Genomic DNA, 11,937 nt, shown 5'->3' with positions numbered 1-11,937 from the left:
TGCATTTTTTATATTGCACTGAATTACTATTTATCATTTTTTTAAAAAAAAAATCCATACCGTAAGATTTAAAATTATACATTTAGTGGTCCCTGAAGTCCGAAAGGTTGGTGACCTTTGATGTAGAAGGATGAAGGACAAGCAGTTCGTAAAAAAAAAACCTGCTTTAGTTCATGTATTTTAGTAGTTTATTTGACTTTCAGAAAAATACAAAAACCTAAAAGATTCTTTACACTTGTAGTAAACACAATAAATCACAATATGTAACGTTGATTGAGTTTATCTACAATATATATACATGTTGGGTGAGTTTATTTACAGGACTTCATGGTATTGGATTTGGGTACTTGAGAGACCGCCTGCTGCCAATTACCTCCACTAGACCGATCAGATCCCACAGATTAGGCCTCCTCCGAATTCCATCTGCTGGCCAGTGTCGACTGGCGACTACCCGGAGGAGAGCCTTCTCTGTGGCTGCTCCGACCCTCTGGAATGAACTCCCTGTGGAGATTCGAACCCTCACCACCCTCCAGGCCTTCCGCAAAGCCCTCAAAACCTGGCTGTTCTGACAGGCCTGGGGCTAAAGAGCTGTTGCCCCCGTCTCGAATGGTATGACTGCTGTGTGTTTTTTAAATTATATATTGTTGTGCTTGCTGTTTTTTAAAATGTTTTGTCTGTATCCCCCTCCCTCGGTTCGAGTTGTGAGCCGCCCTGAGTCCCCTTCGGGGGAAAAGGGCAGCATATAAATATAATAAACTGAAAACTGAACTGAACTGACTTACAGGGACTTCTCCGGCTGCTGGTCTCATAGAATGACTCCAATGAGTTGTAAATCATTTGGTTGGACCTCCAAAGGTTCTTTCTCTTGGGCTTCCCTTCTCCATGTTCAATATGCTTCTCCCCCACTCTACATTGCTAAGGGGCCCACAATGAATTCCGCTCTTCAAACCATGATTCAAGCTCATTTATAAAGCACGGTTTGGAGACAAGGTATCAGGGCTAAGCATCAGGGGTCAGTTTCGTGGGATCGGCCAATAATTAGTACTTGCAGAGATCTGTGGGGGGGTCTTTGACGCTGTCTGAGCTTGGTTATTTTTCTTACAAATGTTTCATGACCCAACTAGGTAACATCATCAGTGCTAGAAGGGAGTGGGGTTTGTTCTCTCTTTATGTCCAAGAGGTTTGCCCTGCTAATATTGATGGAAACGTTCTTGGTGGTTCCTTGTTTATGGCTTGATTGTTTGTCTGAGTTGATCGTTCCTTGATTGGAGTACAATTGATAGAGTAAACCACTAGTCCCGTGATGGCAAACCTATGGCACACATGCCGGAAGTGACATGCAGAGCTGTCCCTCTGGGCAAGCATTTCTCATGTTGCTTAGAAAAGGAACGGACACACCAACATGTCTAGATTGATTATGTCTTCAATGTGCAGATATACATTTGGGTTAATAAATTGGGAACGCATTGATATATCTGCAAAGACTTCTTAGTATAAATTTTGCTCTAGCACTGATCTCTCATGACTCTCTGTGTTGCTAGGAATTAGAGGATGCTGTAAAGGTATCTTGTAACAATTGGTTCCCTGAATATTTGCATACAGAGAATATTGTGTGTCTAATCGTACTTGGTCAAATAAGGTATTCACTCATTCGTTAAAGTGCTCATAACTTGCAAGTAACAGCTAAGTTTGCAAATAATAATAATAATAATAATTTCTCTTCTTTACAAGTTTGACTTATGATGACAATTGATACCGGAATTTCCATTGCTAAGCAAGGCAGTTCTTAATAGCAGCAGCAATAGCATTTAGACATATATACCGCTTCATAGAGCTTATACAGCCCTCTCTAAGCGGTTTACAGAGTCAGCCTGTTGCCCCCAACAATTTGGGTCCTCATTTTACCGACCTCGGAAGGATGGAAGGCTGAGTCAGCCTGGTGAGATTTGAACTACCGAACTGCAGGCAGCCGGCAGTCAGCAGAAGTAGCCTGCAGTACTGCACTCCAACCACTGGGCCACATCAGCTCTTCAGTGAGTCATGTCTGATTTTATGACTTTTTAAAAAACAACAAGGCTGAAGAATTCTGGGAATTGAGGTCCACAAGTTTTAAAGTTGCCAAGTTTGGACACCCACTTAATTGTCCCACTTATATTACGTTCCTTCCCAGATGAATACATTCACTCCTGAACCTTGAACGTTGAACTTGACTGATCCAAGTGGAGGCATCTACAATCGAGAAAAACAAACGGTCCACTGAAAACTAGGTTTTTCTTCTGCTCTTCCGTGGGAAGACTCTGTAAGTTGGAAGACCGACTCTTCTGTTTGCTCGCTTACACTTTGTCGCAAACGGATTCTTCAGAACACTGTTTCTTTCTCTCCACATAGTACGCCCGGTTGGCTTCTGGATAGGTGACTTTGGAGAGAGGCAGCTTGAAGATGGCCTCGTTGGTGGTGCTTAAGAGCAGGAAGGTGAGCGAAGATAAGCAGAAGGGCCAGGTGCCTACTGGCAGCCCAAACTAGAAAAAATAAAATAAAAACAGCAACATCTGTCAGCAATATCTTTGAGGAGTTTACACAAAATCAAATCCCCACCTAATATCTGTGTTAGGAATATAATCCAACAGTTGGGTTAGCAATATATAAATCATGTAACAATGTTGTACCTGTTACTTTAAATCATACTGTAAAATGTGATTGGTTGCTGTTTTCCTCAATTGGCCATAAGAGGGAGCTAGAATGACTGTTAGCTCTCTCTCTGTTCGTTAGATGCTGGGCTGATCTGATCTGAGTGTTTATGGAAGCTGGCTGTTAGAAAGTGCCTTGAGCTATTGTAAGTTTTGCAACTGTTAGCAAACTTTGTGTATCGAACTGATTATATAATTACTGGATTATGTCATTTGGATTATCCCTTAACTGAAAGACATTGATGACTGACTGTCGTATCCGTGTATGACTTGGACTGTTTGATGGACTCTGATACCTCTATTTCCACGAAAGTAAAAGCCTATTTAAACTGCAGTGTCTCTGTATGCTGGTTTGCGTGTTCTCCAACACAACTCTCACAACACTTCGCTGAACGTACTCGCTCTCCCAACGGGGAGCTTACTTAACACTGGTTATGGGCCCAGAGTCTACCAGACATAGCTAAAGGAGAGCTGGTGTTGATAAGCAATACCACATACAGACAGCTGTTTAAGCTTAGGCATACTAAAAAGCAGAGGCATCACCCTGCCAAAAAAAGTGCATATAGTCAAGGCTATGCTTTTCCCAGTTGTAATGGATGGCTGTGAAGGTTGGAACAAAAGGAAGGCTGAGTGCCAAAGAATGGAGGCCTTGGATTAAAGGTGCTGGAGAAGACTCCTGCGAGTCCCTTGGACTGCAAAGTGATCCAACCGGTCAGTCCTAGAGGAGATCAACCCTGACTGCTCTTTAGAAGGCCAGATCCTGAAGAGGAAACTCAAAGACTTTGGCCACCTAGTGAGAAGGAAGAAGGACTCACTGGAGAAGAGCCTCATGCTGGGAAAGATGGAGGGCAAAAGAAGAAAGGGACGACAGAGAATGAGGTGGCTGGATGGAGTCACTGAAGCAGTAGGTGTGAGCTTGAATGGACTCCAGAGGATGGTAGAGGACAGGAAGGCCTAGAGGAACGTTGTCACGATGGGTCAGACACGACTTTGCAACTAACAACAAAGTAAGCTTAGAAAGTGCTACACACTTTTTGGAATTAAACAAGAGCAATAATGGAAGATATCTACTGCATTGACAATGGCTCTGCTTGCCACTTTGGGCATGCATGCCATAGGCTCCCCATCACGGTTCTAGAGCAGTGGTTCCCAAACTTGGCAACTTTAAGACTTGTGGACTTCAACTCCCAGAATTCTCCAGCCAGCTCTGCTGGCTGGAGAATTCTGGGAGTTGAAGTCCACAAGTCTTAAAGTTGCCAAGTTTGGGAACCACTGTTCTAGAGTATGAGCTGAATTGAATTTTGTGGGGAGAGAATGCTGTGTTACAGGTACTCCTCAACCTACGACTGCAATTTTCCTTGTAAGTCATTGCAGTCGCTAAGCGGGTTACCATGCTTCCTCATGGTTACGCCTTGCGGGTGGGCTGTTTCGAGGTTAAAATAGACCCCATTTCAGCCACCTGTAATTCCCCCCTCCCAAAGTGAGCAAAGAATCGATGATGATAAGTAGATACAACTGCAATCTTTGCTCCTCGATTATCCGCGAACTTACCACGGAAAACACGCGGCTCATTGCTTCTCCCACGTAAGTGGTGAAAAACGCTGCAGGAAAAAACGTAAATACATAATGTGGTTATTTGCTGTAAGAGACTCTGAAATAGAAAGGGGTTAAGGGCCAGGTGGTGAAAGGGACTCCAATCTATGATTTTGGGCCAGTCCCCCCCCCCACTCTTGGCCTGACCCACCTCACAAGGTTGTTGTTCTGGGAGAAAAGAGAAGGAGGAAGGCGTGTTGGAGATATTTGCTGCCTTGAGTTTTTTTTGTAAAAAATAAGAAAGGCGGGATACAAATAAAGAAGTAAAGCTATTTTGGGTTAGGGTTAAAAGTACATTGGCCTGCAATCAGAGGTGGGTTCCTACCAGTTCGCACCTATTCGGTAGAGCCGGTTCGTCAAATCTACCGAACCGGTTAGAAGAGGTCCCACCAGTGGACCCGGAAAGCAGGTCACACCTACAGAAGAGGTTCCAAAATTTTTGGAAACCCACCACTGGTCCTTGGATATGATTACTCTACACTATCATGCTCATATTTATAAAACTCAGTGCCTCTGTGAGAGGTAAGGATGACTACTGCGTTTGTGGTGCAATCAGAACATTGTGTGTGTTGAAGTTGTTTTAACGCAAACCAAAGATGTCTTTTAAAAAACAAGTTTACATCGTATTCTTATGCATGCCAGTGCTGTGTGTGTAATTTAAGGTGGTTCTGACAAGTGTCGCCGGTGTCTTCATATCTGGTCACATGGGCGGCAAGCCACTCCCATCTGGTCACATGGATGGCAAGCCACTCCCACAAAGGAGGCCACACCCACAGAGTAAGTTCGAACAATTTTTGAAACCCACCACTGCCTGCAATGGGCTGGGGAGGCCTGCAGAGAGTCAAATGGAGCATTGGAGGACCGGATCCTTCCCTCCAGAAGCTCCATTTCAGCCCGTAACAGGCCAAGGGAGGCTCAGGAAGGCTCGAACGGAACTGCAGAAGGGTGCAAGAGGCTGGAAAGGAGACCGTTTGCTAACTCTTCGCTAGGTAAGTGACCCTGCATGGCAAGTTGGGGTGGGGGGAAGCAATTGTGGGGAGCATGAGGCATTTCAATGGGTTGAGGAAGCCTTGGGTGGTCTTAAGCAGGTGGCAGTTTCCATCAGGAGGCCCCCATGGCCTTCCCCACCCTCATGCGCACTTAACGAGCCTCACATTTGGTTAGCGAACGTGTGTGGGGAAAGCAGGGAGTGATCCCATTCAAGGTATGAGATTCACTCCCACAAATCTGCGAGACCGGCTACTGCCACATTCCTCCCAGTGGCCGGTAAGATCCCACAGGGTTGGCCTCCTTCAGATGCCGTCAGCCAGACAATGTCGGCTGGCGGCTCCCCGGAGGAGAGCCTTCTCTGTGGCTGCCCCGACCCTTTAGAACGAACTACCCCCTGAAATCCGGACCTCACCCACTCTCATGGCCTTCAGAAAAGCTGTCAAGACCTGGCTTTTCCAGCAGGCCTGGGGCTGTTGACCTCATTGTTGAGGTCCAGCCCTGACTGAAGTGAATGTACCTGTGTCGTTTTAACTTGTCTCATTTTATTTTTACTTTCTTTTATTTTCTTTCTCTTCCCTTCTTTAAGCCGCCTGGAGTCCTTCGGGATTGGGCGGCCTATAAATAAAATTAAACTTACAAACTTACAAATCCTCGGGTTACGAAGGGAATGGGCAGGCTCCATGACGTTTGTAACTCGAGGACTACCTGTGTGGTGGGTCCATCAGAACTTGGTGACCATACAGATCACTAAACCATCGGTCGTACATTGGCAACTATCTGTATTTTAGGGATGTAAAGCAGGGGTCCCCGACACCCCGTCTGGTCCGCGGCATGCCAGAAACCAGTCCGCGCAAACAAGCAAAGGCCTATCCATGTGACGCAGGAGGCAGGTGAAACCACGCCCCCTCCGGTCTGCTGAAAAACCTCTCTACATGGAGCTGGTCCCTGGTGCCCAAAGTGTTGGTGTAACTACCGTAAAGGGCCTGGTTACTTACCGCACGCTATTGCCAACACAAATGTCTCCCAGGTGAGGGCGTAGAACATCCCTCCAATGGCAATGCAGGAGAGGCAGCTGTTGTAATTCCACAAGCCAGCGTAAATTTTGTTCAAAGGGGAGGCCAGACTCAGGGCTACAAAGCAAAATGGGTGAAAATCTTAGTAAGTTTGAGTCCATAGAGAATATTTAGCCATACGGAAGGCCTCCTGGTGTCCACCCCTCCCAGTCTGTGCTTGAACTGAAAATGAACATGATTCCCCATATGGACATCAATGATTCCCAATTGTCCAAGTCAGGGGTGGGTTCCTACCACCTTTGGTACCGTTTCGCTTGGCTCATGCGCGCGACAGATGCGCATTGCTCAGGCAGGCTCAGTTCATGTAAATTGTTCTGTGCATGCACGAAGACCATGAAAAGCTAATAAAAAACATGCCGGCAATGGCAGTGGAGACTGGGGAAGTGGTTCGGGGGCGTGGCCAGCCTGCTGGTTCTGCTACCCAGGCTAAATTACCACTACGGTTTGCTCGAACCAGTGCGAACCAGTAGAAACCCACCTCTGGTCCAGATCCTGGTTGTCCGAAAGGTACAGGAACACACACACACACACACACACACACACACACACACACACACACACACAAACACACTGACCGGGCTGCATTATTAAAGGCTTTCCTAGGGCCCACTTGACTCTACATCAGGGGTATCAAACTCAACTTCATTGAGGGCCGCATCAGGGTTGTATTTGACGTCAGGGGGCCAGGGTGGGTGTGGCCAGGATGGCGTGGCCAACTCAGCATCACTCGTGTTGGGGGGCCTGTTTTGGCCTGAGCGCTCTGCCAGTGAAAATGGAGCTGGGGGGGGGGGGGCGACACATGCTCTGTTTTTGGTGGCAGAAGTAGCTTGGGCTGGTCCTTTGCTGTTTCCAGGGTGGCCCTATGGGCCAGATTGAAGGACCCGGCAGCCAGATCTGGCCCCTGGGCCTTGAGTTTGACACCCCTGCTCTAGATGATTTTGTCTATCTTCTCTAGATGTTGTGGGCTGGTTTTAATGAATTCCGATTATTCTTTTTTGTTTGTTTGTTTTGAGCTTGGAGGGGAATATAACTTTAAACAAGCATCCAAGGTATTTGAAGACTCCACTTTGGGGTCTTGGAGCAGTTGTGGTATTCAGCTGGTTCAGACCAGTTCGGGTGAACCAATAGTAGCGACCCAGGCTGGCCATGCCCCTGAACCATTTCCCCGGTCTCTACTGCCGTTGTCGGCATGTTTTTTATTAGCTGTTCATGGTCTTCGTGCATGCACAGAACAATTTACATGAACTGAGCATGCCTGAGCAATGTGCATCTGTCGCGCGCACGAGCCAAGTGAACTGGTACCAACAGCGGTAGGAACCCACCCCTGACCTGGACAATTGGGAATGTCCATTGATGGCGCTATGCTGTCTTATTTAGCCATGTTTTCTAAGCTGCGGGCGTGAGTGGTTTTTGGTGCACAGTGAACTGATAGTAAAATTACGTGAAACCCACCTCTGCCTTGGAGCTACTTCTGTTCACAGTTACTAAAACCTGGTGGCATAGCTTCTTTTCATCTTGAGAAGGAAATGCTCAAAATTTGAATGAATTCCCAAATTAGCATAGTCTAAGAAGAAAAGAAGAAGCTACCCAAACTCTCCTGAAAATGTGTTATCCCCAAAGATCTGGGTCTTGTTTGATTTGAGTCATTCCTTCCCATCTTCTGCCCATGTTCTCGAAGGTTAAATGTCATTCCCAGCTATCAAAGTCTGTGCATCCTTTGCTAATAAATCTTATTATCAATAAATCTTAGATAATCCCAGAGTTTGCTGCATGCATAGCCACTGTAGAACACTACCTCAACACAAAGTGCAGAACGCGGCCGCGCGAGTGATTGTGGGTGCACCTCGGTTCACCCACATAACACCTATCCTCCGCGAGCTGCGCTGGCTACCTGTCGATCTCCGGATGCGCTTCAAGGTGCTATTAGTCACCCATAAAGCCCTGCATGGTAGTGGATCTGGGTACTTGAGAGACCGCCTTCTGCCAATTACCTCCCTGCGACCAATTCGATCTCATAGATTGGGCCTCCTCCGTATTCCATCGGCCAGCCAATGCCGGCTGGCAACTACAAGGAGGAGGGCCTTCTCAGTAGTAGCCCCGACCCTTTGGAACGAGCTCCCCGTGGAGATTCGTACCCTCTCCACCGTCCAGGCCTTCCGCACAGCCCTCAAGAACTGGCTAGCCCGTCAGGCCTGGGGACAAGGATAGTCGCCCCTCCCGAATGATGAATGAATGTTGCTTATTACTTTTATTATATGTGTCTACGTCATTGTTGTATTCCCCCCTTCCTGATTTTATGTGAGCCGCCCTGAGTCCCCTCAGGGAAAAGGGTGGCCTACAAATGTTAATAAACATTCCAAACAAACATTCCAAACAAAGCTCTTGAGATGTTGGCATTCTTGAGATGCTGGAACTGTGGACCTCTTTTTCTCAGAACATGAGCAGTAAGAATTCTGAGATATGGTCCAATGCATTTGGGGTTTTCCAAGTTGGAGAAAGTTGGTGGGCAGAATGATATAATGCCATCTGTCATACCTGCAGGTATCCCAGCTGCTGAGCCAAGCACCGCGTGACTGAAGATGAGAGGGGATGAAATGAAAACAGCCAGCATGATGACGCCACCAGTCCAAGGGTTATCGCAACCATAGACCTGCCCAATTCCTACTGGAATAGACCTCAGAAGCTGTGAAACAAGAAAAGAAAAGAGTTGAAGATCATACCAAAAGGACTTCCATTGCGATCTTCAGCAAGTGGTCAATATTATTATTGTGTGGTTAATCTTTGGTGAGATTCACAGCCTTTGGGGCTGGTTGGTAGCTCAACAGCTTGATTCCTAACTAAGGACCTAGGAACTGTTAAGGTAACGTTGAATTATTATAGTCAGTTAGTTAGTTAGTTGAGTTTATTTATAGGCCGCCCTTTTCCCTGAGGGGACTCAGGGCGGCTAACAACTTGTATGGGAGGGGAAGACATACAATAACATAAAAACACAATATATAATTAAAACCAAGCAACATTCATACAACATTCGGGTGGGGGCGGACTATGGTCTTGCCCCCAGGCCTGGCGGGATAGCCAGATCTTGAGGGCTGTGCGGAAGGTCTGAAGGGTGGTGAGGGTACGAATCTCCACGGGGAGATCGTTCCAGAGGGTCGGAGCTGCTACTGAAAAGGCTCTCCTCCGCGTAGTTGCCAGCGGCACTGGCTGGCAGATGGCACTCGGAGGAGGCCTAATCTGTGAGATCTTATGGGTCGAGAGGAGGTGATTGGCAGGAGGCAGTCTCCCAAGTTATTATTATTATATAATTGTATCACAGCGGCCATTGTTTCGCCGGATTTGGCATTGGTTACTAGTCGGGCCCCACCCAGGGGCTTAGGACGTCGTAACGTATTTTCGTAATATGCGTGAAGATCCAAACAGTGCGGCTTTTTGCATTTGACTGATGGTGATTTTGTCAATTTTTAACTGTTTCAAATGTAATTCCAGTGCTTTTGGAATAGCACCCAGTGTGCCAATTACCACTGGAATTACCACTGCTGGTTTGTGCCAAAGCTTCTTCTCTGGTAGCATTGTATTACTAACTAGGGCATACAAAACCTTTGCCAGACCAATTCTTGAGTACAGCTCGTCTGCCTGGAATCCACACAGTATATCTGACATTAATACATTTGAGCGGGTCCAGAGGTATTTCACGAGAAGGCTACTTACTCCACTCCTCTACTCACAATAAAATTCCCTATGCCACCAGACTCGAAATGTTGGGCTTGGACAACCTGGAATTGCTTCGCCTGCTTCCAATACACAAAATTGTGTGCTATAATGTCCTACCTGTCAATGACTTCTTCAGCTTCAACCTCAATAATACATGGGCAAACAGTTGATACAAACTCAAGGTAAACAGCTCCAAACTCGTTTGCAGAAAATACGACTTCAGCAACAGAGTGGTCAACGCCTGGAATGCTCTACCTGACTCTGTTGTTACATCCTCAAACCCCCCACAGCTTCAACTTCAAGCTGTCTACTGTGGACCTCACCCCATTCCTAAGAGATCCTTAAAGGGGGCTTGCATAAATGCACCAGCGTGCCTTCCATCCCTGTCCTACTGTCCCCATTTATTTGCATTCACCTCTTTCGTTCATATATCCATGTTTATACCGGCTATCTTTTTTAAAAAATTAATTTTATTCCTGTTTTGCAGCCATTTATACCAATTGTTCCAAATTTCATAATATTCCAACTCTTCTTTATCTTTTAATTTCACTGTTAATTTGTCCATCTCTGCATAATCCCAAGCTTTTTTTTATCACTAATTCGTCTGAGGAGGTATTATTTTGTTTCTAGCATTGGGCAAATGCTATTCTAGCTGTAGTTAGCAGATGTGTTAATATGTACTTAATTTTCTTTGTATATTTCCCTTTGATTATTCCCAGCAGAAAGATTTCGGGTTTGTATTTTATCTGTTCTCCTGTAATTTCTTGCACCCATTTCCAAATTTTTGATCCAATATTTTTGTGTTTCCGGGCAGGTCCACCATATGTGATAATAAGTCCCTTGTACTTTTTTATACTTCCAGCAGGTCGGCTTCATGTTTGGGTACATTTTAGCCAATCTTGTCGGTGATAAATGCCAACGATAAAACATTTTGTATATAGTTTCTTTAAGTGCTGCTGATCGTGTTAGTTTATAATTTGTGTTCCATTTGTATACCGGCTATCTTGTATATGTTTGACAAACTAATAAAGACAAACACAAATTAATCGAACCTTGATTGGATCCATTCCCGAAAAGTATAAACTAGTCTTTTGTTTACTAAACTCCACCCAGGCATGGACGTGGGCCTTCCCATTCTTTTGAACAAGGAGGTAATGTCAAGCTGCTCTATTTTGCCTCTGAACTGGGATGAGTTGAACACGGCAACAATAGACCTATTCTTTAAAGAAATTAAATAATTCCTGACGGAGTCAGTTTGAGCTTGACAGCAAAAAAATAACCCCAACAACTTGTTATTGCTTTGGCTAAGTCATCAGGGAATGTTCTTGCAAACGACCCTGGCATTCACTTGTGAAGTCTCTTGCCGAGATAAGAATACAAAAAAAATAATATTCTAATAACTTGTTAATCTTGCATAAAGGCCACCTCTCCCTGTAGAAGCTTGAAACGAAAGGTTTGAATTCCCAAAGCCAGGGAGGACGCAAGGCCTAATCTGTAATTTTCGACAGTGTTTGAGAAACTCAAGGTTGCTTCCAGTTACAGAATCCTATTTTACGATGTTGGAAGAAATGTCCATTTGGGTTCAGTTCCAACTGGGGGGAAAAGACCCTGGAAAAAAAGGGGGGGCAGGGGACATGTGCAGGGAACGTGCAGGCATGCACAGTGGCAGGGGGCATGTTCGGGGGGGGGCGTTTGCATTGCATTTTGGGGGTTTGCGCACACGCGCGCCTTGGACACAGCACCAAAAAGGTGAGTCGTCATCACTTGTCTAGGATGTCACTTATCTGAAATGGTATAGGTTCTCCTGCTTGAGCAGGGGGCTGGACTAGAGGACCTCCAAGATCCCTTCCAGCTCTATTCTGATCGACTGATTGATTTGGATT

At 45.8% G+C, this 11,937-nt stretch overlaps 1 protein-coding gene across 1 annotated transcript in view; it reads right to left on the bottom strand.

Moving 5' to 3' along the window:
* Positions 1 to 2,140: 2,140 nt before the first annotated feature.
* The window catches only part of SLC14A1 (solute carrier family 14 member 1 (Kidd blood group)), a 39,592-nt gene continuing 29,795 nt past the window's right edge, over positions 2,141 to 11,937 (bottom strand). Inside the window, exons 6-9 of the mRNA XM_087715278.1 lie at positions 8,879 to 9,026; positions 6,266 to 6,400; positions 4,239 to 4,288; positions 2,141 to 2,519 (exon numbers count right to left, since the gene is read on the bottom strand). Of these exons, the coding sequence (XP_087571404.1) occupies positions 2,334 to 2,519; positions 4,239 to 4,288; positions 6,266 to 6,400; positions 8,879 to 9,026 (519 nt within the window). The 3' untranslated portion in view covers positions 2,141 to 2,333. The remainder of the gene's footprint in view (positions 2,520 to 4,238; positions 4,289 to 6,265; positions 6,401 to 8,878; positions 9,027 to 11,937) is intronic.

Source organism: Thamnophis sirtalis, unplaced genomic scaffold, assembly GCF_051295495.1.
Source record: "Thamnophis sirtalis isolate CommonGarterSnake01/CBP01778 unplaced genomic scaffold, rThaSir2_p1.2 scaffold_5, whole genome shotgun sequence".
Classification (NCBI taxonomy): domain Eukaryota; kingdom Metazoa; phylum Chordata; class Lepidosauria; order Squamata; family Natricidae; genus Thamnophis; species Thamnophis sirtalis.
This window is presented reverse-complemented; position numbering and strand designations above follow the sequence as displayed.